The 27,961-nt window shown below is 41.1% G+C and overlaps 1 protein-coding gene across 2 annotated transcripts; it reads right to left on the reverse strand.

Moving 5' to 3' along the window:
* Positions 1 to 27,961, reverse strand: CCDC112 (coiled-coil domain containing 112). Of its 2 annotated transcripts, XM_032842283.1 has the most exons (10): positions 27,732 to 27,960; positions 17,960 to 18,081; positions 14,120 to 14,241; positions 10,709 to 10,798; positions 8,455 to 8,530; positions 7,647 to 8,037; positions 3,714 to 4,127; positions 1,774 to 1,869; positions 908 to 1,026; positions 1 to 556 (listed from the first exon to the last, which is right to left on the reverse strand). In XM_032842283.1, exons 1-10 carry the CDS (start codon positions 27,846 to 27,848, stop codon positions 514 to 516), a joined length of 1,590 nt encoding a protein of 529 aa, XP_032698174.1. In that variant the 5' UTR covers positions 27,849 to 27,960; the 3' UTR covers positions 1 to 513. The 2 variants fall into 2 exon arrangements, with proteins under 2 accessions (XP_032698174.1, XP_032698175.1); XM_032842284.1 differs by lacking the exon at positions 1,774 to 1,869 and having other exon boundaries at positions 27,732 to 27,961.

A 27,961-nucleotide genomic window follows, 5' to 3' on the forward strand; every position in this document is an offset into this window, starting at 1 on the left:
TTCCAACAAATACAAAATATTTATTACACAAAAATGTAGCAACCGACAAACTACCAATTTGTTAAACTTAGAAAAGTACTGACTTATTTCCCCCCAGAAAGGAAAATCTTTACATTTCTGTTCCTTGAGCTCATTTGCCTCCAAGTTATAAATGTTACAAAATTTTTGTTTAAAAAAAAATTGATACTCTATGATTGACCCAATTTATTTTGCTATGCCATGACAAAAACAAAATACCTTTGAAATGTTCTCAGGACTTAAATGAAATCATGTGTGTAACATACACTTATTCAAATAACGTTTACATCAATAATAGGCCAACATACACATTAAATACCCACTGAGTATAGACGAGCTCCGACAGCGCCGCAGGGAACTCAGTACCTGTGTGTTCACAAACAACACGGTTACCAATCTGACTGGGGCTAGTACTACTTAAAGAACATGGGCACTGACTCTCTCCTGGTATGAACATGCTGACACTTTCATCAACTGAATACCAACTTCATTATCTCATATTCTTTTCTCAAGTCCTTGTCTCCAGGTCGGAATAGCCCTAGGGAGAAGAAGAAGGGCAATTATAATACAAAAGGAATTTTTTAGAAATCCGAATCAATTAAATTCTACGTTGGACTCGCTGAGAGGTAATATACTACGCCTCCTAGGTAAGTAAAATGCTTTTCATGGGTGACTTAAATGCCACTCTATGTTATTAGGTAAGAAGCGTAAATAGCTCAAGTTTTCAATGCATAGGAATGATAGAACATCTATATAACTGAACATTATTTAGCAACTTTTATCAACTTTTTAACTGTAAAATAGAGCATGCAAATAGAAACTATATAAAATATAAACATGTAGTTATGAAGTTATTGTAAAGTGGACACCCACTTTAACTCCTTTTTACCTGTGTGGGATATGCAGAAGTGGCCCGGAGCCTGTGGGTCCCGTCTTCTTAGTCCGTTCCTCCCAACCTTTGGTAGGTCTGTAAAGCCTAGAGGGATCCCTACCAACGTTGTTTTCAACCTGTAATCAGAAAAAAAATGAGTGCCGGTTACTTTATATGCACTATTAAGTTTGGGTTGGTGAGTGAGATCTTTAGTAACAACAGCAAGCAGTTATAAGAAACACCCTTGAAATTCGCTCAACAGAAATAAAACTGTTAATAACCTTTTTGGCAAACTTCCGATTGTGCTCCTAGAGCTAACATAAAATCTGAACTCCATTAATCTATTAATAAACTGTTTAACTTAGTTTCTTTTTTTCTAGTTCAATTATTGTATTCTGCTTCCACTGTTGTTCTATTTTTTGTTTCTATTCTGAGGGAAATGTAATGCCTCCAAGGGTGATTGTGGGATAGCCAGACAATGAATTTAGGGTAAATAACTACCAGGAAAGTCCTTCGTTCCCAGGAGAGTCACCAACATCCGTAGTCCGTGTACTCCCAGGGAGATTAAGCAATGCTCCTAGCTACTATAGGTCTAAAACAGAGGCACGTATGGAAGAAAATGAAAAACAGAATGAAGAGTAAGAAGAGAAAATTAATTCAGGGTAAAAGAAAATAAGGTGCTTAGAATGTGAAATGGCAGAATTCCAACAGTTGCTTAAGTTGTGCTAAACTGTGCTTTGTAATACATAAATCCGTTAAGTACGAAATCTAGAGGAAGCGATACAGAAATAGAGTTCTGGATATAAAGGAAATGGATTTCATGCTTGCCTCCTTACCAATCAAGGAGTTAGGATAATAACAAAATAAATCTCAGCACACAGCACCTTTTCTTTTAATTTTGCCAGTTTTCTTTGTTTTTCTGCCTTTTCATCTTCCTTTAACTGTCGATCTAGAATTTTCAATTCAAGTTTATGTAAATCCTAAAAAAAAAATACACCAACAATAGGAAGGTAACATTAAGAAAATAAAATTCATTAGAATTTATTTCAAAGGTCAGTAGCTTGCAAGAAAAATCAAATTACCCTAAATATCAATACTTCAATATTAACCTTTTCCAACAAAGGCTAAGAGCTATCTTTATCCTGAATATAAATGTAACACATGCCCATCCTTTCTGAATTGCTTTCTTTAGCTGTTTTATTTTATAGTTCAATCCAAAACACCTTTTCTTTGATAGTTGAGCTAAGCCTATTTTCACTTTTCAATACAGATATATCTGGTTTTAGATCTCTCACATATGTTCTATTTTACAGGATTTCTTGTTTTTTTTTTCTTGGTCTTTTATTGTGTGGCCTGCTCACCTTTTTTTGGTGGGCGGTGGGCAGAACGCATGGGATCTTTTGTTATTTAGGAAGATTTTTACATATGGACTAGGGGAAATTCCATTAGTGTGGTTTTGTCTATGATTTTTCTTTGCATTTCCCTTATTTTTTGCTTCATGACAGCTGCGGCTATGTCTTTTGATGCACATAACAATTCATAAGAGTTACTTCATAATAGTTATATCTTATTTTTTAAAAAGAGTATTTATTTGGCAGAGAGAGAGAGAGAGAGCGTGAGCACAGCAGGGGGAGCAGCAGCAGGCAGCCAACTTCTGGGGCTGGAGCCCAACATGGGGCTCGATCCCAGGACCCTGGGATCATGACCTAAGCCGAAGGCAGATGCTAAACCCACTGAGCCATTCAGCTCCCCCAGTTATATCTCATTTGAACCCTTTTTCATCTTAAAGTATCCTTCTTGGGTACCTGGGTTAAGCATCCCAAGTTAAGCTGGGGTTAAGTTGGTTAAGTACCTGACTCCTGGTTTCAGGCCATGATCTCAGGGTCATGAGATTGAGCCCCACCCTGGGCTCCAGGCCCAGGAAGGAGTCTGGTGGGGCTTCTCCCTCAGCCAGATCCTCCCTGCCTGTCCTGCGTGCTGCACTTGCCCTCTCTCTCTCTCTCTCTAATAAATAAATCTTGAAAAAATAAAGAATCTTCCGTATCTTTTTAAATACTTTTTGGACTGAATTCCACTTTAATAGTAAAACTGTACTCTTTTTTTGATTAGCATTTTTCTTGTGTATGTTTTTTATTTTCCCCTCCCTCTCAGCAGTTACCTTGATTCCATTAAGTACACACTGAGTTTCTACACCGTACCAGACCTGAGGGTACACGGATGAACCAAAAGGACAAGACCTCTGCTCTCATGGAGATTTCATGACGGTGGGGAGATGGACAGTGAACAAGGGAGCGCATCACCAGTGGGCATAGGGCCAGCAGGTCTGGCAGAGAACACAGCCCATGTGTGGCCTGACCTGTGACTACCTTTCCAGCGTCCTCCCCAGCTGCTTCCCAGCTCCTGTCTGGTGCCCTGAGATCGCTGCGGTTCTGACAGGTTTCTCCCCAAACCACACTGCTACCCTTCATGCCGTTCCCTCTGCCCTTCATGCCGTTCCCTCTGCCAGGAAGGATCCCTGCCTTTCTTCTCCTTCAAGACTGCACCCCAGCATTACCTTCTGTCTGACCCCCACAGCTCTGGAACACTTCCCTCGCTGCCTGCCTGCCTCCCGAAGTCCCTGGAGAACCCATCACTCTACTTCTGCGCGGTCTCACGTCTGTCTTTCCCTGGGGGCTATACGACCCACTAGGATTCAGGGAGCATGTCTTCCTCACTTTCACCACATGAATGCCGGGTACGGGCCCGTTTTTGCAGACCTCAGTCTGGAACGGGACACCACTACGTGGGGCCCTGAAGGCGGACCCAGGAACCATTACTGACTCACTCGCTCTTGAAACCTGGAGATCTCCTCAGCAGCCGTTTTCCTCTTTTCTGCCTTTTCTGCCTTTTCCTTCATCTCCTTCTCAAGCCTCAGAAATTCTTCCTGCTCTTTCTTCTGCTGGGCGTAACTCTCCAGGAGTAATTTTAGTTTAAACTGGCGTTGCCGCGCTTTCTGCTGCTTCTTCTCTTTCTCCTCCTCTTCTCTCACCTCGGAGGCACGTCTCATGGACCTTTCTAGACTCTTCTGCTTCTTCCACGCTTCCACGGCCAGCTTCTGCTTCTTTCTTTGCTCTTCTTTTCGCTTTTGATTATCTTCGTTTTTACTGTGGAAGAGCAGAGATATGTTCTCTGCCTTTTCCTTTAACTTGAGAATTTCCTCCTTCTTTTGCTGCTTTTTGGTTTTCCAGTTCTGAATAGACTGATTAAAAAAAAACAGAGAGAGAGAGAGAGACAGGAAGAGAAAAACATTTTTAATAACCAAGAGCACTTGAAAAGGCAACCCCAAATCCATCTTTCTAGAAAGAACATTGCTTGCACGAGGCTGGTTGCTTAGGTTTTAAAGCATTTTTTTCCCTGAACCAATGCAATTTTTTTCTACTTCATTAAAAAAAAAAATCATGTATCTTTTAAACACTGAATGGTGGTTTGTTCCTTTGGCCTTCCCCTTCCTCTCTTAATTCTCAGGTTCACAAGGACGGCACCTCGTCAAGTAGCTTCCTCTCCTTTACCCTCTTCGTTTGTGTTCATGGGGAACATCTCTTTCTTCTAATCATCTTGCTCTGCTTCCAAACCATCTGTCTAGGCTTAGAATGGTGACCTTTACCTCTGGTCAAATATCAAAAGAGGAATTAAAAGTGGGCGGCTTGGGAGCACAGGGTCTGAAGCCAGCTGTCTGGGACCAAATCCTGCCCTCGCCGTTTAGTAGGTGTGCCCTTGGATGAGTCACGGAACCTCTCTGACCTCACTCTGCTTATCAGTAAACCGGTGCGGGAGTACCTCTCAAACAGGGTTGCTGTGAAGATTCAATGAGTCAGTGCCTGGCACCTAACGATTCACGAGTGTGAAAAAAAAGAAAAGTAAAATTGCTGTACTGCACTTGTGGGTATATAAATATTATTTAAAATTCTAGCAGCCTGCTAGCAGTCATAAAGGAGACATCTCCTGAAACACTCTCCCCTCTAGTCAGGAAACTGTTTCTTCATCTTCTCTCATGGTGTAGCATACACTCATGAAAGAAATCCCCATGGCACGTGCACTGTATGCAAGGCGGTGGGAGAGGAGCCACGGATAATTAAAACACCACCAAGCGCCTTCTACAAGAGTCTCTCAGAGTGCGGGTCCTCAAAAATACCGAGAGTTCACTCCAGAATGTAAATCAACGCACTGCTTCCTTCAGTGAGGACGTTTTCCATGGAAAAAAAAGTGAACTGAACTACACAGGGTGCTTACTGAGTAGCTGATTCAGGAACAATTTATCCTACTGGAAACCAGCAACAGTACAAACTGACATCCAGTCCATGGGCACGTTTGAGTAGCGCGGCTCGGCGTGAGATAAGATACATGCCTCAACACTAGCATACAGAATGCACCCTAGCACGTCACTAAAGAGGTATAAACAAGGGACACCTGGGTGGCTCAGTCGGTTAAGCGTCCGACTCTTAATTTCAGCTCGGGTCATGATCTGAGGGTTGTAGGATTGAGCCCCGGGTCGGGCTCAGCGCTGGGTATGGCGCCTGCTTGAGATTCTCTCTCTCCCTCTCCCTCTGCCTTCCCCCCAACCCTTGCTCACACTCATTCTCTTAAAAAAAAAAAAAAAAAAGTATACACAAGGCGTCTGTGAATTCTGAGGGAACTTCTGTGTCTGAGTGGGCAAACAGGAAGTAGCTTCTGATCTGGGCAGATTTTGATGGGCTGGTATTGGAGGGGAAAGAAAGAATGGAGGCTCTAGAAAGACAGAACAAGACAAGCAAGGATGCTCGGGCCAGAAAGTTCAGAGCATGTCTGAAAGTCATTATCTTCAGTTGGGCAAAACAGGGCGTATTAAATGAAGTGCAAGGTAAAAATGGAAAATTTCCTACCCATCATCTTTTTTTTTTTTAGAAGACTTTATTTTTAAGTAATCTTTAAACCCAACGTGGGGCTCGAACTCCCAACCCTGAGATGCTGAGTTGAACGCTCCACCCACCGAGCCAGCCAGGTAGGTGTCCCTCCAACTCATCACCTTAAACTCTGTAGAGTTAAAACTACATTCCCGATGCTTTCCCCCAAACTTTCCTCTTCTCCTCCAACATGTCTTACTTCAGTGAACAACTCTCAACCTGACTCAACCACACTCCTACATTCAATTAAGAGTCAAACATCAGGAAACAGACTGCGGAGAAGAGGGAGCTGGAATCCAGGTGGTTCACCTTTATTACAAGAAGCACTGTCCCTGCCCCTTTTCCCCAGGGAGGTGGTTCTCAAGCTTGAGCTCTTAACGGAATAACCCAGTGGCGTCGTGAGAACACAACCTGCTCCCCACACCCAGAGCTCAGATTAGGTCTGGAGTTGGGGCCCGGAAAGTTCTAATAAGTCCCCAGGTGATGCTGACTTTGCTGGTCCAGGGACCCCATGTTTTCAGCATCCTGGAAAAAAAGCCCAAATAATTCTTAACAGCTCATTATTTCGAGTTTTTAAAAATGACTTGTTTCCAGGGGCTTGGGTGGCTCAGTTGGTTAAGCGTCTGACTTGTGATTTCGGTGCAGGTCATGGTCTCAAGGTCATGAGATTGAACCCCATGATAGGCTCCGTGCTGGATGTGGAGCCTGCTTAAGATTCTCTCTCTTCCTCTCCCTCTGCCCCTCCTCCCCTCGCCATCCCCCTGGCATGATCTCGCATGTGCACACTCGCAATCTCTCTCTCAAAAAAAAAAAAAAAAAAGAAAGAAAAGAAAAGACTTATTTAAGAGAATTTTCTTAAAGTCCCAAATGCCAATTTTCCTATCTTCAACTTACTTCACAGGGAAAAAAGTAACACACAAACCCTAGTTATTTTCTCTAACATTTTAAATTAAACCTAGAATCCACATTTCTTCAGTGCTCCTTAGGTATATCATCTGTTGAACAATCATACTTTGGCTGTCAAACCAAACCAGCTGATGTTTATTACAGCACAAGTCTACAAGAGGGACTCAGACTCAGACTATCTAAACCCACGGCACCCCAACAGGAGCAATTCTTGCCCTGCAGGGGGCACTGGGCCATGTCTGGAGACATCGTTGATGATCACAACGATGTGGGGGGTGTTACTGCACCTTGAAGGTCAAGGCTAGGGACACGCTAACCATCTACAGTGCACAGGACAGCAAAGTCTCCAACCCAAATAGTCCACAGAGCCAAGGCTGAGAAGTCCTGACTTAAACCAAAGCCAGAATAATATCATTGTGAAAATGGAACCTGTAAGGTATCTGCTACCAGTAATAGTTACTCTTTCCCCAGGGGTAGCCAACATCTTGAGTCTTTTAAAATAAACAATGAGGCTTAAGCACCAAAACTCCAAGAAACTGTTAAGAGTCAAAGAGTCTTTTCCCTACTGCCTCTTTATTTTCCGTTGAAAACAGCTGGGCCTCAGTGGGAAGATGACTTTTACCAAAAACCTAAGTAGCTCTGGATTTCCCACATTTCAAGAGGACATGGAGGGTTCTGCCCACCCTCAGAAGGTCTGTGGCCCGCTGTTATATTTCTCAGGGTCTTGAGACGTTCAGCTGGAGCTCTACCAGTTGGGTAAAATTACTTAATTTCTCATTGCCTCAGTTTCTCTTTTATTGGACAGTGGGTTGGGGGACTATAAACACACTTCCCAAGTGGGTGTAAAAGTAATGATCCATGTTAAAGAGTCTAACACGGTGCCTGGAAGACAGAAACATACAACAAGTAATAGCTATTGTTATGATTTTTACCTCTTTTTTTCTTTCTTCCAGGGCCAGAAATTTTTGATACCATTTCTCGTGCTGCTGAACTTCCTCCTGCGTTCTTCCAGGAAGGTTTTCTAGAACTTCTCCCATGAACGCTGGCTTCCCTTTATGTTTGTTTCTCACCTTCACAAAGTTCTGGTGGTCATAGTCATCCCAGCCCCCCTGTCGCCCGCCTGTTTGCTGAAGGAATTTTTCAAAATCTACCACTTCTTCTGGAAGAGTGCTTGGCATTTCTCTGTCTACAGGAAGCTTGCCTGGCGTGGCTCTGAAGGCCGCCTCAGCTCCTGAGTTCCCCAAAGCCCACATGTCGATTTTTCTGGATATGGCGCTCAACTCATTACCAGTGGTTTTCTCTTCTTTCAGAAGCTCTTCATATCTAAAATTTTAAAGGTAAACTTTGACTAATAAGCTACAAACCGATCCAAACGGACCTTGCCTACCCCCCCACCAAATTTCATTATTCCCGACTCTTCTCGTGTCATCTTCTCGAATTAAAATTATTTACATTATAAATCTAAGCCTTAAAAGAGTTTCCTCAGAGGGGAAAAAAAAAACATCTTTCAAATCCTTATTTAGGTTTTCTGTCTTGTCCAAATATAAGTGAAAATTCACTTGAAACATGAAAAGCAATCTAAAACCCAAAACAAAGGAAGAGAGATGTTATATTGCTCTTGTGTAAGACTAATAATATTAAATACAGAACAAAAAAAATGCCTTGTGTACAACAACCTACTAGAGAGGTAATAAAAGATAAAGGTCCATAATTTTATATCAAAATGAATTTAAAACATACATCAACCTCTGTTCTTCCTTAAAAGTGTTAATCGCATTTTCAATTTCTTCCATCATTTCTCTGAGCTTTTCAACAACTGTAAAAACAAACAAACAAACATGGAAAGACTTTTATGTCGTATTTTAGTAGGACTAAGAATAAAATGTTAGGAGAAAATGGAATGTTGCCTTAATTTCAAAACATTTCTTAACCAAAGGATAAGATAATTGTGCTTTTATAAAGCTAATGTTTATGCCTGCAGTGTTTTTCCCAATTATAGATTTATTCCTGTGCACATGTATTATTAAAATGTACTATCATTATTTTTCCCACAGAAATGTCTACTACTACACATACTGCCTTGTGACAAGCAGTCTTCATTTAACAAAATGGGGTTAAATACATGTGGTTAAGTTCCCATGTCAATATACATATGTCCCCCCTCATTCTTTTTTCGTGGTATCTCGCTGTCTACATTTACCCTAAGTCTTTTCATTAATTCTCCAAGTGATGAACCTTTCGGTAGATACAATGCTGGGGTGAATACTTATGTGTAGTGATCTTGTACGCTCAAGTGTTCCTAGACAACAACTGAAAAATGTGAATGCCACACCAAAAAGTATGCATACTTTACGGTAGGGTCAAGGACGGCACACTATCCTGCTGGGGTTGCTCTACACCACTTATGGCTCCTGAGCGCCCCCTTCCTGTGTACCGTGGACCATTTCCAAAAGGAGAGGAGAAATGGGTCAGGACTGATTTCACTGACATTTTTGTGATCATTAATGAGCCTGAGCAGTTTCTTCATGTGTGTTTTGTATTTCTTTTGCTATAAACAAGCCCCTGATAATCTTTACCCATTTTCCTATTAGGTTATTTACCTTGGTTGCTCCAATCTGTCAACGCTCTTTGTATGTTATGGATATTAGTTTTTTAAGTTACATACGTATTGTTGATATTTTCCTAATATGTTTGTCAACTTTATGGTTCTGGGATTTTTTGTGTGTGTATGAAGTAGTCAGTTATGTCTACTTTTGGCTCTATGGCTTCTGATCGTAACTCTTACAAACTAGAATACAACTGTAAAATTATGAACTCTTGTTGTTTTCTACAATTTTTATGGCTTCGTGTATTACTTTAGTAAGTAATAATTAGCACAGTCATAGTTACCATTTTTTAGTGCTTCCTAGGTTATAAACACTGGATAAGTGCTTCATACGCATTGTCTTACTTCATCTCCCCAAGAATCCTGAGGTAGGTCCTATAATTATCTCCATTTTACAGCTAAGGAAATAAAAGCTCAGAGAGTTTAAGTCATTTGCCTAAAAGCATGTAAGTAACAAGTGATTTGATCCTTCAGGAATGAATGCTGGGGGTTGCCTGGGTGGTTCAGTCGGTCAAGAATCTGCCTTTGGCTCAGGCCATGATCCTGGGGTCCTGGGATCAGGTCCCACATCGGGTTCCTTGCTCAGTGCAGGAAGCCTGCTTCTCCCTCTCACTCCACCTCTGCTTGTGTTCCCTCTCTCACTGTGCCTCTCCCTGTCAAATAAATAGATAAAATCTTAAAAAAAAAAAAAAAGGAATGAATGTTGGCGTACTCAGGCAGGTAAGGATGCTATTTGTTTCCAAATAGCTAGCATTTGTCCCAACACTATTAAGCTTTTCCTTCTGTATTTGAAATGCAATTATTTGAAAGGCGATTATTTCAAAAAGCAAATGGTGGGAAAAACACTAGGCTAGGAATCAGGAAATTGGTCCTTTTCCTCTTTAGTAGCTGAACCTGAAAGCCTCCACACCAGAGTTTCCATCCTGCACGTGACACTATGATCTGTTCTATCCACTTCCTAACTTGGGGGATGCGACAGCATTTTAAAGGTAAAGAACTATATAAATACCACCTGTCACAGTTAATTATCCAATCTATCTTTCCCGATCCCTAACCAATATGACCTAGCTCCATTAAGGCCAAAGGGGGAAAAAAGGTACCTATTAGATTACATAAATATTTCTTTTTTTCTTTTTAAAGATTTTATTTATTTGACAGAGATCACAAGAAGGCAAAACAGCAGGCAGAGAGAGAGAGGGGGAAGCAGGCTCCCCGCTGAGCAGAGAGCCCGATGTGGGGCTTGATCCCAGGACCCTGAGATCTTGACCTGAGCAGAAAGCAGAGGCTTAACCCACTGAGACACCCAGGTGACCCAAGTATATATATATTTCTAATGAGAACAGCAAATATGAATATGTAAGTCAGAAGATGAAATCTAAATTCGCTCACCATCAGGGGTAGGCTTCACATCTTTTAACTGGTGTTGAAGCTTCTTTACATTGTTGTGTATTTTGGCCAATTGCTGCTGGAGTTTTGCTCCTACAAGGAAGAAGTATGTACCTTCAAATAACTCTATGACAAAGGTGGTTACAACTCAGGGTTCTTCGCGTAAGACTGATCACCATCACTCAGTAAAAGATAGCCAAGAGCAATTAAATAAAGGAAAAAAGATGGTTATTTGTGTCAAAACAGCCCGAACATTTTAAAGTACCCTTGCTCTAACTAAAACATGAGAGATGTTTTATTTGTTATTTCCTCCAATACTTAAAAGCACAATGGGTTAAGTCTTACTATGAAAGGAAATGTTCGTTTTCTCTCTCTCTCTTTTTTTTTTTTTTTAACTCTTAGGAGATTGAGTGGACGCTGTTCTAAACACAGGAAACAGTAGCTCAGATGTAATCATGTTCTGCTCTTAGAAAGGTTTTTTTTGTTGGTTTTTTTTGTTATAATTTATGGAAATACAATTTGATCTCTACTGTTGGAATATTAAAACTGTCTACCCAATATTAATTCATTGCATACCGTAAAACTTCCTGATGAGAATTAATGTCATCTAACCACAGCCTCTGTGACTGGGGTCAGGGAGACCCACTAGTGTCACAGTCATGGCCTTGGGGAGGTGCCCAGCTGCCGTGTAGTGGTACTTGTGCTACAGGTCACCAAGTTTGACCAAGGGGTTAGCCCGAAGGAACAGCCTAGGCCCACTGTAAAAGCCAAATGAAGGTCTCACAAAGACATTTTCAGATGTTCTATATCAGCAGCAGAAAAAACTGGATTCTTCTTTCATATTTTCTTTCTGAAGTAATCACCTTACTTCAAATGTTTATTTAAAGTATTAAGCTAGTATCACATATTCATATACATACTCATACAATAATATTATTTCATCATTATTGGGGTACTTTATGTGCCCCCTCTTCCATTTTTGCAACTTTTCCACAAATAAGCATGAGGCACCCAATAGCTGTCTAAAAGTCCTTAAAGCCAATTTTTAAAAAGATTTTATTTATTTATTTATTTATTTCTCAGAGAAAGAGAGCACACAAGCAGGGGGAGTGGCAGGCAGAGGGAGAGGGAGAAGCAGACTCCCCGCTGAGCAGGGAGGGCAATGCAGGACTCCATCCCAGGATCCTGAGATCAGGGCCTGAGCCAAAGGCAGATGCTCAACCGACTGAGCCACCCAGGTACCCCTTAAAAAGAATTTTTTTTTTTTTTTTTAAGTTTACCTACAGGCTCACAGCCAGTGTTAATATTCAAAACAAAAATCACACATGTATATGTGACTTTGGTTTGTTCTATCTTTTTTTTTTTTTAAGTAATCTGTTTCTTTATTTCAGTAATCTGTACACCCAACGTGGGGCTTGAACTCACAGCCCTGAGATCAGGAGTAACGTGTTCTTCTGACTGAGCCAGTCAGGCGCCCCCGGGTTTGTTCTAATTTCTGTTAAAAATCAAGAGTTCCACAAAAGCAGAAACATATTCAATGTATTTTATGGGGTTTCATTCATTCACTGTTGGAACTCTAGGTCAGGCAACTTCTCTAGCAAAGTGTAGTAACTAGGGAAGTAACAGTTTTGTTATTTCGTTTTTGCCACAGTTTGATCAACTACAGTGATAATGCCACAGAGCAAATGATCCCTTAGTTATTCATTTGGAACTGACAGTATGTTTGGGCTGACCGTTAAGGACAGCATTACATAAACACAGGCCAAAAGTGTGGCATGATGTTTGAGGCAAGGAAAAGGTATTTACTTCTTCTAAGTTGTAACATGGCAAAGAGAAACTTCTATAAACTTATACTGAGACAATGCTCTCCCAGAGAAGATGAACACAAAGTGTGAATAAAGAGAGGTGAAACTGTGCAACAATGGGAAATGAAAAGACAGAAACAAAGTTGTCCTTCAAAAGGGAATGCACAGAAGGGAGACCCTCCAGGAACGGCATGATCAAGAGGTATAAAGATCAGCCTCAGGGCGCCTGGGTGGCTCAGTCAGTTACATGTCTGACTCTTGATTTTGGCTTGAGATTCTCTCTCTCCCTCCTCCCCTCCCCCTGCTCATACTCTTGCTCTCTCTCTCTAAAATGAATAAACAAACAAATAAAATCTTTTTTTAAAAAGATAAGTTTCTTAGTCATCTATAAAAGAACTGAGAGGAAGGAAGAAATATTAAACTAGGGATGTTTCAGTTTCTCCATAGAAAAAGGAGAACTTGGGACGCCTGGGTGGCTCAGTTGGTTGGACGACTGCTTTCGGCTCAGGTCATGATCCCGGAGTCCCGGGATCGAGTCCCGCATCGGGCTCCCAGCTCCATGGGGAGTCTGCTTCTGCCTCTGACCTTCTCCTCACTCATGCTCTCTCTCACTGCCTCTCTCTCAAATAAATAAATAAAATCTTAAAAAAAAAAAAAAGAAAAAAGAAAAAGGAGAACTGGACATTTGGTAATTATATTAGGTCCTGCTGTCATCCCAACAGAAGTCGAAGAATGGTTCTTGCCACTATCTGACAGAAGATGACTTTTTACGATACTACAATCTTAGACTCTGCAAGAGAACATTTATTAAGAATTTCTTTTAACTGACTATAAAGGAGTAGAGGCAGTGTGATTTTTATACAAGTCTTAACAGTTCACAAGGCTTAGTTGATAACCATTATTTTTCCTTTATGCAATGCAAAGCAGGTTTTTTTTTTCATTTTGCAACACATAAAATCTACAACAAAACCAGATATTTTTATAGAATTCTTTTCTGAAGGGCAACAGTTAGTACACCGTTAACAATGATTAATATTCGTAACAAACAACAGAACATAATTCATCATGCACTTTATATGGCACTTTCTCATGTATTACCTCACGGGATGCCCAGACAGCTCCCCTGAGGCAGAAATGGTGGGTTTTCCATCACAGACAAGCAAACTCAGGTTTAAGCAGCTGTGTGCCTACCCCACTCCGTACCACTACTAAGTCTAGTTCCTGCATCCGCTGATGTTGACTTATTCAGTCACTAATACCAGGGTGAGGAGCTAAGACATGAGAGCCCAGGAACCAATTTCCCTTCATTTTAAGAAATTTTAATGACATGAACAGGTTTGGCAATGGAAAAAAAAACAAACAAACAAACAAAAAAAAAACAAAACCATCTTTTTCTTCTTAAGGAGAGAGAAATGTACATAGAAAACAATCCAGTTTGGATGACCAAACTGGGACCGGAAGGAACAGACCCAAATCCCTACCAGACAGACATATTACCAAGTAGAAAGTATTTTGACAGAGAATATAACAGAGTCAATCCACAAAGACAGAGCAACACAACCACAACTTGATGTCACTCAACAGTTTATAGCTCGTGAACTCAACTTACTTTCTGTTTTCCTGCTGTTGATCAATTTATTTTCCAGTTCTTCCAGCATACCGTGCTCACTTCTGAAGTCACTTTTTTGGTTGTAGAAATGACTATGTTTATCTTTTTCTATGTTAATCACTCTTTAAGTAAAGAAACAGATGGCATAAATGTGGTTGAGTATATTTTTCATTGTTTAAAATACGGAGACGCTCATTATAATCAATACTTATGGACAGGTTAATGCATGTGAGGAGCCCAAATATAATTACGAGAATTGATTAAGGCTAAGGAGTCAGAGCAGTAGCTAGAAAAGAGTCAAGTTCAACTATAATCGTAATTTGAATCGCTGTTTAAATGACAAAACGTGAGTTTCAGAAAAGGCACTCACGCACTTGGTTTGAAAATACAATAGCGGTCTGGCTCTTGATTCCAGGTCAGTCTTCCTGTGGCCTGAAAATGGCCACAGTTGCTGATGGCTGCTTTCAGGAGATGCAGTTAGCTTTGTAAATGGACCCAAGCCCTTTAGCCTCTGCTGGGGTGAACTTCCTCCTCACTAAAATGCGAGCCCTAAACAAGGCTGTGATTAAATTATATAAGGGCACACCTCCATATGCTAAAAATGTACTACGCAAGTATATTATATTATTAATATAATGACTAAAACTAAAATTTCAAGGGGCAAACAATCCACATAGACAGGAATTTTGGTGTATTTAGGGATATCGTCTACAAGGACTACAAAGCTTCTTCTGTACCATCTTTGCTCCTTGGACTTAGTCCATATTCCAGTAAGGAGATCTAATGTTAGTTTGAACCCTGGGGTAAGACAAAACAGATACTAGCAAGAAGAGTTTCTGGTTGGACAACGAAATTTATTTTCTTCTTCCAGAAATCAACACAAATTCTTCTCCAGGAATCTTGTATTTAATGAACGGTGGAATGTCTCAGGCCTTAATTTCATACAACCTGAGGGGTAACTATCTAAGGGAGTGTTCCCCAATATTTTCCACTTCGCCATCCATTAAAAAAAGTTAATATTTGGGACGCCTGGGTGGCTCAGTTGGTTAAGCAGCTGCCTTCGGCTCAGGTCATGATCCCAGCGTCCTGGGATCGAGTCCCACATCGGGCTCCTTGCTTGGCGGGGAGCCTGCTTCTCCCTCTGCCTCTGTCTGCCTGTGCTCGCTCTCTCTCTCTCTCTCTCTCTGACAAATAAATAAATAAATAAAATCTTTAAAAAAAAAAAAGTTAATATTTATAAAGTTCAGTGGGGAAAACAGATGGGACCGTTCTGGGCCCTACCTGGCTATCTCAAAGGCTGAGAAGATCATACAGTAGTGAGTGGGCTTGGGAGAGGAAGCGAAGGGTAGAACAGAGCTGTCAAGCAGATCTCAGTTTGCGTGTCAACTCTTAAGGACTAAGCATGGCTCCCGGAGTCCTGTGCTGAGACTGGGAAGCCCAGCTAGGCTCTGGTTGCTGGTGGGGGAAATTACAGGGTCAGACAGAAATGTCTACATGGACAGGGGATATGCTAGGACGGTAAGTAAGTGACGTTTTGTGATTCCTGATTTAGAAATAGGCTCCTGTAAAAACACCCAAAATGGACTAATGGAGACAAACAGCTAAACACAGGGAAAGATGCTCAACGTCACTCAGAAGAGGAGAAATGCAAAGTAAAACTAGACCACGGTAACATCATACACCTCTCAGACTGGTGAACATCCCAAGTGTAAGTACATCTTCTGTGGATGAAACTGTGGGGGAACGGATCCTCTCACACCTTATTGGTGGCATTGCAAATTGCCTATAGTGCTCTGTTTGGCAATATTTATTACATCTGCAAACCCACATGCCTTGGACTGAGCACTTCTCCCCCTAGGAATTTTTCCTAAAGATGCACTTAGACATACACAAAATGACACGGACCTACGCAGATACTGTGATTCGTTGTGGCCAAAGATCGACTAGAACCTAAGTGCCCACCACTATGGGGGCAGGTTACATAAATCATGGTACATTCACGCCCTGGGACACAGCCCAGCAGTACCGTGTTCTGTGTGCTGACGGAGGAAAGAGCTCCCAAGATGCACTCTTCTTCTAACAAAGGTTTTATATGAAAATGTTAGACACACCCAAAAGTAGAGAGTGACTGAATGACGCCCCTCGTGTACCCTCATGCCACTCTGATTTGACAATGTGACCTCTCTTTTTCACCTAGCTCTTTTCCATTTTCATATTTTTCTGTGTTTTACGAAGGCATTCTAAATCAATCCACTACATGATATAATTCCACTCCAGGACACCTAAGTGTGCGTCTCTGGGGACTACAGATGCTGAACTAGAAGGCCATGATCCTGTCTGACAAAATCAACAAGTCCTTGGTATCTAAGATATACTCGTAGGTTAAAAATAAAACAAAACAAAGCAAAATGCACAGTAGTATGTACAGTATGCTCCCATTTATATAAAAAAGGAAAAATCTGAATATGTATTTTTATTTCCTCCTAAGCATATAAAAATCCTGTGGAAGGATACATAAGAAACTAAAAACGGCGGCTGTCTGAAGGGAAGGAAGTGGGTGGCTGGGGCCAGGGGTGAAACAGACACTTTCCACTGTGTACCCCTCAGTGTGTGTTGAGTTTTGAATTGTGTGACTGTATTGTTACCTATGCGGAAAACTAAACAGAATTATATCTGAACTGTTTGTTTTTTCTGTATTCAATGAAAATTTTTGGCCAGAGACACTCTACTAATGGATTTTTCTAATACTCTTTCCATGAGCTTTTGCAAAATCTTAGAACAAAATGAAGAAAGTCTAATCAGAGGTGTAAAACCAGCACATACTGGCGAAGAAAGTCTCTACTGGTTTGGTTTGCTGTAGACATGGCCATTAACCACTTGGCCAGTTACCCATCTAAGGACAAACAGAAGCCAGACCCCCAACCTACAGTCCAGTCCTACCTCAAATCATGCATTTTCGAAATAAAAAGAAAATAAAATTGTATTTTCCGAAATTCTGAGTTTTAAAAAATATAAGTAGTACATCCCTGCGGAGAGCATTCAATCCCCGAAAGCTCCAATACGGTCTAACGTTTCACAACGCAGGAGTATACTTTTTTGCTGGCAGAATTTCTAAACAGAACCGCCACTAATCCCAGGCCAGAGACCATTCCCTACAACAGGCTCCAGTTCTCCTGACTTCTTTAGCAAATTGATCTTGTACAAATTCAAAGCAGCTGCAGGGTAGGGTTGGGTGCTGTGAGCTCTAAGGCTTTTGCTCCTCCTTCACAAGATTTCTCATATCATGGCGCTACTGACAAGGCTGAACATGCAACAGACATCACTGGCTGTTAAAAGAAAAAAGTACACACACGCTAACAGTTAAAACAAATGGCAACTTCTCAATTACTCTAGTCTTGATGGGCTGGACGGATCTGAAAGGAGAGAGACCAAGGGAGGGAGATCAATGAAAAGGCCATTTCAAGAAAAATAACTCGAGGGTACAGACTCTTCATTAAAACTACTGACTCTCAAAAATATTTACCAAGTGCTTACGTTGGTCAGTGATGCAATCTAAGGAAATAACTGTTTTGTTTCCCTTGAAATACGCGGACTCAAAATAACACACGAAACTGAGAGAACGCTACTTAAAACTGCGTGTGAAATAGTCTGTTATCATTTGTCTTTTTCATACCCCTGCCTTTCTCGTTCATCTCTGGAAAGCCAGTGACTAGAATTTTGTAACTTAATGTGAGATTGGAGAAGGCGTAGAGTAGGATTAGAAGGAGTTAGAATGAACTTCATGGTGTCCACAATAACATGGCGAGCAGTGGTAATTGAAGATAATGCTCTTATACTTACTGATTTTTTAATTTTTCTGCTGTGCGCATGAACTCTGCTTTCTTCGTCCGACTAACTTTCTGCTTCCAGTTTTGAAGCTGAAAAGGACGAATCCCACCCGAAGTACTGAAACAGCTGTCGTTCTACACAGAGAATAAAAACAAATTTACCATCGATAATAGAAATGGCATGAGATGAAGACAGGATTTTTTTCAGGGAGAAAGCATCGGTAATGAAGTCTCTTGGGGGATAATGTGGGGACCCATCTTATGTAATATATTAAAAATTATTTCTGTTTATTTTAATTAAAAATTAAAAATATATTTTGTGGAAGGAATATCTACCTTAAAATCTAAATTAAATATTAAGTCTCTGGGGATTTTTACAAAAAGATCTAATTCTTTCAGTCATTGAATAATAGGTACTGAACACTTGTGATGTGTGGTATGCTGGACGCCAGGGAAACAATGATGATCCCATCAACAGGGCCCCGGGCTTAAAGTCTGGTAGGGGAAACAGATTTACACAGAAAAGGGTAAACGAACAATAAATTAAAAAAATACCAATTGCAATAAGTGCTACTTAAGAAATAAACAGGACTGAGTTAGAGATAATGGATTAACACACTGTTTTTCAGTTACAATGGCCACAGAAGTTCTATTGAGAGGATGACACGTAATAAGGAAGCCTGGAGCCAGCCATGTCAGAGCAGCAGGGACAGGAGTCCTACCTAGGCAGAGGGCCCAGTGTGTGCAAAAGTGGCAGGGCAGGAAAGACCTTGGCTGGTTCAACAGAGAAAGAACAGAGGTGACATGATGTTAGTAAAGGTGGGGAGTTTGGTAGGAGATGAAGGTAGACGGGCAGGTATGTGGCCCGTCATTTTGGCACTTTAAGTCACTTGGGGGTCTGGATTTTACTCAAGGGTTTTGAGCTAGGAGAATACCACGATACATGTAATCTTTTAAGAAACTCTTTCTGGCCATTTTCGGAGAATAAATTGGTGGGAGGAAGGAGAGGAGGTAAAGCAAGCCTGGAAGCAGAAGGATGGAGGAAGCAGCTGGTACAGCAACACTAGAATGATGGTGTCTAGGACCACTGGGGTGGCGGTGGATAGAAAAAGGAGGGGCGCCTGGGTGGCTCAGTTAATTGAATAATCGACTCTTGGTTTTGGCTCAGGTCATGATCTCTGGGTCTGGGACTCAGTCCCATGTTGGGCTCCATGCTCATTGCAGAGTCTACTTGTCCCTCTCCCTCCCCTTCTCCTCCTCCCCCTGTTCTCTCTCTCTCAAGTAAATAAAATCTTAAAAAAAAAAAAATGAAAGTCCGACTAAATCCATCTTGGATCTATAACAAAGAGGAATTGCTGACAGATCGATTTATATGCAAGAGAAGGGAAACAAAGCTTTACATTTCTTTCACATTTCTAGAAACAAGCTAAAAAAAGTAATGAATTTAGGATATATTTTTTCCACTGAGATGTAATTCACATTACTCTCTCTCTCTCCATATATACATATGTACATATATATATACATATCTCCATCTAAAACGTACAATTCAGTGGTTTTTAAGATATTCACAAATGTTTGCAAATATCACTACTAATTCCAGAAAATTTTTGTCATACCAAAAAGAAATCCCATACCTGTCAGCAGTTTGCTCCCCACTCCTCTTCCCTACAAGCCTCTGACAACCATCTAATCTATTTTTGACTCCATGGATTTGCCTGTTCTGGAAAATTAATATAAATGGGATCACACAACATGTTAACTGTTTGTGTCTGGCTTCTTTCACTTAGCATAACGTTTTCAATATTCATCTACATTGCACAATAAATCTGTACTTCATTTCTTTTTATGGCTGAGTAATAATATTCTATTGTGTGGATCTACCATCTTTTGTTTATCCATTCATCAGCTGATGGACAGTGGGCTATTTTCCAATATTTGGCCAATATAAATAACGCTACTCTGAATATTTGTGTACAAGTTTCAGTATGAATATGCTTTCTCTTAAGCATACAACTCAGCAGAATTTTTGGATCCTAGGGTTAACTCCAACATTTTACTTTCTCATTTTAAAAATTGGGTTGTTGGGGTATGTGGGTGGCCCAGTTGGTTAAGCATCTGCCTTTGGCTCAGGTCATGATCCCAGGGTCATGGGATTGAGCCCCATGTTAGGCTCTCTGCTCAGCAGGGAGTCTGCTTTTCCCTCTCCCTCTGTCCCCGCCACCCCAGCTCATGTGCTCTCTCTCTCTAATAAATAAAATCTTTAAAAAATAAAAAATAAAAAAATAAAAATTGGGTTTTCTTTTTACTGTTGAGTTGGGGGCATTCTTTATGTATTCAGGATATAACTCCCTTCTCAGGTAAAAGACCTGCAAATATTTTCCCAATTTCCCTGAGCCATCTTTCCATTTTCTTGATAACACCCTTCAAAGCACAAACATTCTCAGTTTTGATAAAGCCCCATTTATCCATTTTATCTTTGGCTGCTTGTGCATTAGACAGCCTACAGAAAACATTCAAAGGTCATGAAGACTCACATCTATATTTTTTTCCCAAGAATTTTATAGTTTTATGTCTTACATTTAGGTCTCCACCGATTTTTGTGTTTATATATGGTGTGTGGCAGGAGTCTAACTGGGCTATTTTGTGTGTACATATCCAGCTATCCCAATGCCACTTGTTGAAAAGAATCTTCTTTCCTTATTGATTTATCTTGGCACCCTTGTTGAAAATCAACTGCCCATACATAGGGTTTGCCTATTAACTGTCATTGACCTATATGTCTATCCTTATGCCAGTACCGCACAACTGATTACTGTAGCTTTGTAGTAAGTTTTGAAATCGGGAATAGGAGTCCTCCAACTTTGCTCTTCAAGATTGTTTTAGCTATTTTGGGCCCCATGCCTTTCCCATGTGAATTTTAGGATCGGTTTATCAATTTACGCACAAGAAGGCAACTGAGATTTTCAGAGGGACTTCAACTCTGTAAATCAATTTGGGGATTATGGCCATCTTAACTCTTCATATTCATAAGCTTAAAATATCCAATGATGTAGGTCTTCCTTCTTTTCTTTCAGTGATGTTCTGGAATTTTTAGAGTATAAGCTTTGCTTTTTGTTGTTGTTGTTGTTGTTGTTGTTGTTAAATTCATTCTTATGCATTTTAGTCTTGTGATACTACTATAAACAGAATTATTTTCTTAATTCCATTTTTGATTTGTCCATTGCTAGTATATGGCATTAAAACCAATTTTTATTGATTGCTTTTTTAATCCTTCAATCTTGCTGAATTTATTTGCTCTAGCAGTTTTTACTTGGATCCTCTAAGTTTTTTATATACAAATCATGCCACCTACAAATAAGGATAATTTTACTTCTTTTCTAATTTGTTCCTCTTGCCTAATTGTCCTTGCTAGACTCCCCAGTGGATAAGTAGTGAGAATAGACATTCTTGTCTTAGTCCTTATCTTATGTGGGAAGACTTTTAAACATTTTTTAAATTTTTAATTATTTTTTTATTTTTATAGAGAAAGAGTAAGGACGAAGGTCAGAGGGAGAGGGAGAAGCAGCGTCTCCACTGAGCAGGGAGCCTGATGCAGGGCTTGATCCTAGGACCCCAATCATGACCTGAGCCCAATGTGGATGCTTAACCAACTGAGCCACCCAGGCGCCCCTGTGAAAAGCTTTTTATCCTTTGTCATTAACTATTATGTCACCTGCAGGCATTTTATAGATGTCTGTATCAGATTGAGGAGTTTCCATATATTGCTAGTTTGCTGAATGTTCCTTTTATCATGAAAAGGTGTTGGCTCTTGTAAATTGCTCTTTCTAAATCTATTGAGATGATTATGAGGTTTGTCCTTTATTCTATTAATAACTAAGTTCTATTATATTGATTGATTTTCATACGCTGAACCAACCTTGCATGTCTGAACAAATCCCAACTGATCATGGTATGTAATCCTTTTCATATGTTGTTAGATTTGGGTTGCTAGTGTTTTGTTGGAGAATTTGCATCTGTATTCATAAGAAATACTAGTCTGTTATTTTCTTTCTTGTGATTTCTTTGTCTGATTGTAGTATCAGGGTAATAATAATGAGTTGAAAAATGTTGAATGAGTTGAAAAATGTTCCCCCCTCTATCTTCTGAAAAAAAGTTTGTTACAAAAAAAAGTACATTTAGGACTGACTTCTATCTTTATCTCCCCATTTACTTTTTACCAGTACTCTTCATTCATATTCTTCTTCATTTGGATTTGAATTTCTATGTAGTCTTATTTCAGTTCAAAGGACTTCGTTTAATATTTCTTGTAGGGCATATATGTTACTGTTTGTTTGTCTGGGAATGTCTTAATTTCCCCATTTTTAGAGAATAATTTTGGTGGACATAGAATTCTTGATCGACAGTCCTTTTCTTTCAGCAATTTGACTGTCATCCCACTGACTTCTGGAATCCAAGGTTTCTCATGAGAGGTCCACTGTCAATCTTATTGAAGATCCTTGTGTGTGTCGAATTGTTTCTCTTCTAGTGCATTCAAGATTTTTTAAATTTAAAGATTTTTAAAATTTTTGTCTTTGTCTTTCAACAGTTTGATTATGATGTGTCCAGCTATGATCTCTGAGTTTACTCTACTTGGAGTTCATCAAATTCTAATGATATGTAGATTAATATTTTTCATCAAATTTGGTAAGTTTTCAGGGCACCTGGGTGGCTGAGTTGGTTAAGCCTCTGACTGTCAGTATCAGCTTCAGTCTCGATCTCAGGGTTGTGAGTTCAAACCCTGCATCTGGCTCCACACTGGCTGTGAAGCCTGCTTAAAAAAAATTGGGGAAATTTTTAGCCATTATTTCTTCCAATATTCTGCTGCTCCCCTTTTCTCTCTCTTCTCCTAAGACTCAGTATGTATGACCTTCATGGTGTCTCACAGGCTCTGTTCATTTTTCTCTTTTTCTTTCTGTTTTCAGTCTGGATACTCTGAATTGGCCTATCTTCAAGTTTCCTGACTCTTTCTTTTGCCAGCTCAAATCGGATGCTGAGCCCCTCTAATGAACTTTTCATTTGAGTTATTGTACCTTTTGACTCCAGAATTTCTATTTGATTTTTTAAAGACTTTTAATTTATTTATTTGATAGAGAGAGATCACAAGTAGGCAGAGAGGGAAGCAGAGAGAGAGGGGGAAGCAAGCTCCCCGCTGAGCAGAGAGCCCAATGCAGGCCTCAACCCCAGGACCCTGAGATCATGACCTGAGCTGAAGGCAGAGGCTTAACCCACTGAGCCACCCAGGTGACCCTCTATTTGATTTTTTAAAAACAATTTTAATCTCTTTATAGGTATTTTTCATTTGGTGAGAAATCATCTTCATGCTTTCTTTTAGTTCTGTAGCCATGGTTTCCTTTAGTTTTTTGAATGAATTTAAAACAGCTTATTTAAAGTTTTTGTCTATTATTTCCAACATCTAGTCTTCCTCTGAGATAGCTTCTTTTTACTGCTTACGAAAAAAATTATCTTGTGTGTGAATCTTATGTCCTTGGTTTTTTTGCATGTCTCATAGTTTTTTGTTAAAAGCTTGACATTTAAAAACTATAATTTGGTTAATATAGTTGAATATCATATCAATATACAATTATTATATTATAAACATAACAATTTTATTAAGAAAACATAATTTAACTCTGAAAGTGAGATTCTCTTCCAACCCCAAGCTTTGTTGTTGTTGCCATCTGTTTAGTCAACTTCCTGAACTAATGCTGCGAAGTCTATATTCTTTGTTTGTATGGCATTGCTTGGTTAGCTCAGTTATCACCTAAAAGTTGACTGGTCAGAAGTTTTCCTAGATGCCGTAACCAGTACATCTCCCAGCCCTTGCTGAAGGGGTCTGTGTGCATACCAGGACACAGCCTCAACACGTAGGCGGGTAGTTTACACGTCAACCTTAGCCCTTGTTGTCTCTTGCACAGAGCTTCAAGGCCAGACAAAGATGAAGGCTCAGCGCTTTCTCAGGTCTTCTCTGGTGTACTGGTTTCCTACCGCAACTGCAACAACTTACTACAAATTAGTTTAACACAACGTTTTTGGCTTAAACCACACAAATTTATTCTCTTACAGTTCTGGGGGCCCAGTTATAATTACGGTGTTGACACGTTCATGTTCCTTCTGGAGACTTCAGAGGAGAATCTAGTTCCATGCTTTTTTTTTTCAGCCCTTAGAAGCCCCCTTCATCCTTGCCTCATGCCCCTTCCTCACATCACTGCATCCTCCTCTTGCTTCCATCGTCACATCTCCTACGACTGGCTCTGATCCTTCTGCCTTCCTTTGATAAGGACCTTTGTGAATACACTAGGCTCACACAGATACACCAGGATAATTTCCATTTTAAGATCCCTAATTCAATCACATCTGCAAAGTCCCTTTGACCATGTAAGGTCATAGGGTCACAGGTAGTGGGGATTAGAATGTGAATATGCTTGGAGGGCCCTTATTCAGCCCACCACACCTGAACATGGGCATAGCCCTACGCATGTGTGCAATCTTCTAGAAGAAATCCCTTGTGAGGAACCATGTCAAGTTAGACAAGAAATGTAGTTATTTCTGAAGGACTACTCCAAGCAGCCAAGGGCTATAACATTAGGCCATCAGAGGGAAGTTCACTTAATGAACAACAACAAAAAAAACCAGAAGACCCAGCCCTATCCCGGTTTAAAGCAGGGCCATGCACTAGTGTGATACTGTTAGAGATACCTTTAAAAACTCACAATTCAACTATTAAAATGATGAAGAGGGAAACGGCATTGGAGAGGAAGGTAGAGAGATTTGTAGTCTTCAGTCCTGAAAGGCACTGGTGAGAGGGATTATCAACAAATAATACACAAATATTATAAAGGACAGACAGGGCACATGATTACTTTTCTTTATGGGTAAGAACTTTATAGGGTTCCACACCCTAAGGAGGTTGGAGAATAAAATAAAATATACAATGTTTCTAAAACTTCAAAGACAGTTTCTCCAAAATAATTTAAAGGAGCTGTTCTAGACTGATTTATGTCCACCTCTATTCATATATTGAGGCCTTACCCCCCGCTTTGTGACTATATTTGGAGATAGGGCCTTTAAGGAGATAATTAAAGTTAAATGAGGTCAGAAGGGTGAGGTCCTATTCCAATAGGACTACTGCTTCCTTATAAGAAAAGGAAGGGACAACGGTGATCTCTCTCTCTTTCTCTGTGTGTGCACAGACAAAAGGCCATGTGAGGACACCTGAGAAGGCAGCTATCTACCTGACAAGAAGAGACCTCATACCACAGAACAATCCTGGTGGGCACCTTGATCTTGGATGTCTAGCCTCCAGAACTGTGCAAAAATTAACTTCTATTGTGTAAGCCACCCAGTCTGTGGTATTTTGTTATGGATGCCTTAACAGACTAATACAGGGCTTTTAGATATTTTGGGGAACACCTCTTACATTATGAGGTTGTCATTAGGAAAATCTCTCCTCAAGAAAACATTAATTGGTTTCACTATTAGAGTCAGTGGGAATACTCATTCACTTAATCATACGACAAATATTCAAGTTCAGCGGTAGGCTGAGGATTTGAGTGTGTAGGTGTGTTTGTTGTATACTGAGGGAAGTCCAAAGATGGATAACACCTAGTTAAAATCCTCAAAAACCTCACAATATGGCACAGCTGTGATTCTAATTTCTTTTTTAAAGTCCAAACACCCTCCAGAGAGTCTACTCTGTTATTGCTGTCATCATCAACTACGAGGCTCTGCCTTCCCTAAAATGATGAAACACAGAAAGGAGGGTGTTTCAAGCTCAACACTCCCAACATTTTGGACTGGATAATCTTTGTTGTTGTTGTTGGGGGCTGTCCTTCAGATTCTACCCACTAGATGCTAGTAGCATACGCAACCCATCCCCACCCCAGTCCTGACAACCAAAAACATCTCCAGACATTGCTAAATGTTGGGAACAGATAAAACATTTGAAACGGCTCCACAAGTGATTTTGGTCCAAGCCCTGGAAAGGTAAACCTCTGAGGACCACCCAAAGGGAGTGATAAAAAAGGTTCATTAATAACAATATTATGCAACCTGTGAGAAATGCAAACCAGGAGGCAAAACATGGTTATAAGAATTTAGATAACAAGTCAATTTGAACTAGAGTAAGCCAGAAAGGTTTCAGGGAGAAAGCCAGAAAGATGGCTAAACCACTAGGATCATACATTAAACAAAATGTTAAAAATTATTTTTAAAATATTTTATGCATTATCTATTTTTATATATTTTACTTTCTTTTTTCTCCCCCTGAGACATTTGGGGCAGAGTTAGAATAATAAAGAGAATTACAGAGGATGTGTGAAAATGTTTGCCTGAGATGGAATTTCCTGAGCTCATATAAGTAAAGACAGAAAATTGCTATATTCCTTTAGAGGAAGAAAAAGATGGAACCTATCCTCAGCTCCCAATGGCCTTCCTTCAGGTTTGGATTGATGCTTAAATATTTAGTGAGTGCCTACTATGTTCCAGGACTAAACTCAAAAGTGGAACTGGGAACACAATAGTGAATAAGACTTCCAAAGTTTCTGCCTTCATACAACTTACGTTCCCATGAGGGGGGTGGAGGTGTGGGGAAAAATGAAAATATGTAATACAGCATAAAATAGTAAGTGCTATGGAGCAAAATAAAACCAGAAAAGGGGATACGGTGCGCTGAGTTAAGGGGATTCAGTTTAGGGAGGTCATGAAAAGAATCACTGAGCTGATGGCATTGGAACAAAGATAAATGAAAGAAATGGAGTAAGCCGTAGAACCAAGAGGGAAGAGCATTTCAAGCAGAGGGAACAGCAATTACAAAGCTTATAAGGTAGGAGAGAACCAGGCATGTCTGAGGGTCAACCAGGAGGGGAGTATAACTGCAGCAGACTCAGAGCCAGGGACTGGAGAAGAGCCAACAGGGAGATGGTGGGGGTAGCTCACAGGCCCTGCAGACCATGGTAAGGACACTGGCTTTGGAACAGAAACCAACTAGGGAAGTATTTCAGGCAGAAAGGTATGATGATGTGGACAAAACAGGGGCACTGGGGGTGTTAAGAGTGGGATTCCCGGCTTATTCTGGGTTCTACACAGAACACGGAGGAATTCCCCATGCTTTGGGTGTGGGCTGTGAAGACAATGAGAACAGGGAAGGTCTTCGGCTTAAACAACTGGATCCAGCCATTCCTGAGGATCCTGTGGTCCACGCCGCCAGAGAAAGGGGTCAAGCCAGATCTTTGGAAACACATCTGCCTGGACCACCCCGTATTTATTCCTCCTTGTGTTCCCCAGCGCAGGGGCAATAACAAAGCAGCCACCCATTGCTGGGCACCGACAGTCTCTCCAAACACGCTCTGTGCCAGGGCCTTCCCAGACGTGAGGACCACAGCTCGGTAAGGTGTCGTTACCAGACCCAGTTTTTGGAGAAGGCACTGAGTCGCGGAGAGGGTATGCTCGCATCCCGAGGCTAGGAAGCGGCAGAGCCAGGGCTTCCACCCAGATCTTCCCTCGATTCCCAAACCACATGGAGGTGGCTCTGCAAAGGCAGCGGAAAGCACAAGCCAACAAAGCGCAGCGCCCAGCGTGGGCCAGGCCGCTAGCAAAGGGAGGCTAACGCCGCGCCTCCCGCCTCCGGAACGGCGCTGCAGACGACACCTGTTCGGCGAGGGCCGGGACCCGGTCCTGCACCCGGCACTCACCTCTCCCTCAGGCCCCCACCCGCCGCCAGCGGCTTCTGGCCCTCCCGGATTTACCTGTTGCGGCACCTGCGCTGCTCCCACTCCGCTCCCGGTGGCCGCGCCCGCCCCCGCCACAGCCCCGGCTACCGCGGTGGCCGCCGCCGCCACCACGACCGTCGTCAGGGCGGCCATCTTTCCTCGCCCAGCCGCTCGGGCCGCAGCGGCCACCCGGGGCCAGAGGGTTCCGGCCGCGGGAGCTCCTGGTCCTGCAGACCGTTCCCGACACCGTGGGTCTCTGCGGGACG

The sequence above is a fragment of the Lontra canadensis genome, unplaced genomic scaffold, assembly GCF_010015895.1.
Source record: "Lontra canadensis isolate GAN:19392208 unplaced genomic scaffold, GSC_riverotter_1.0 scaffold126, whole genome shotgun sequence".
Lineage (NCBI taxonomy): Eukaryota > Metazoa > Chordata > Mammalia > Carnivora > Mustelidae > Lontra > Lontra canadensis.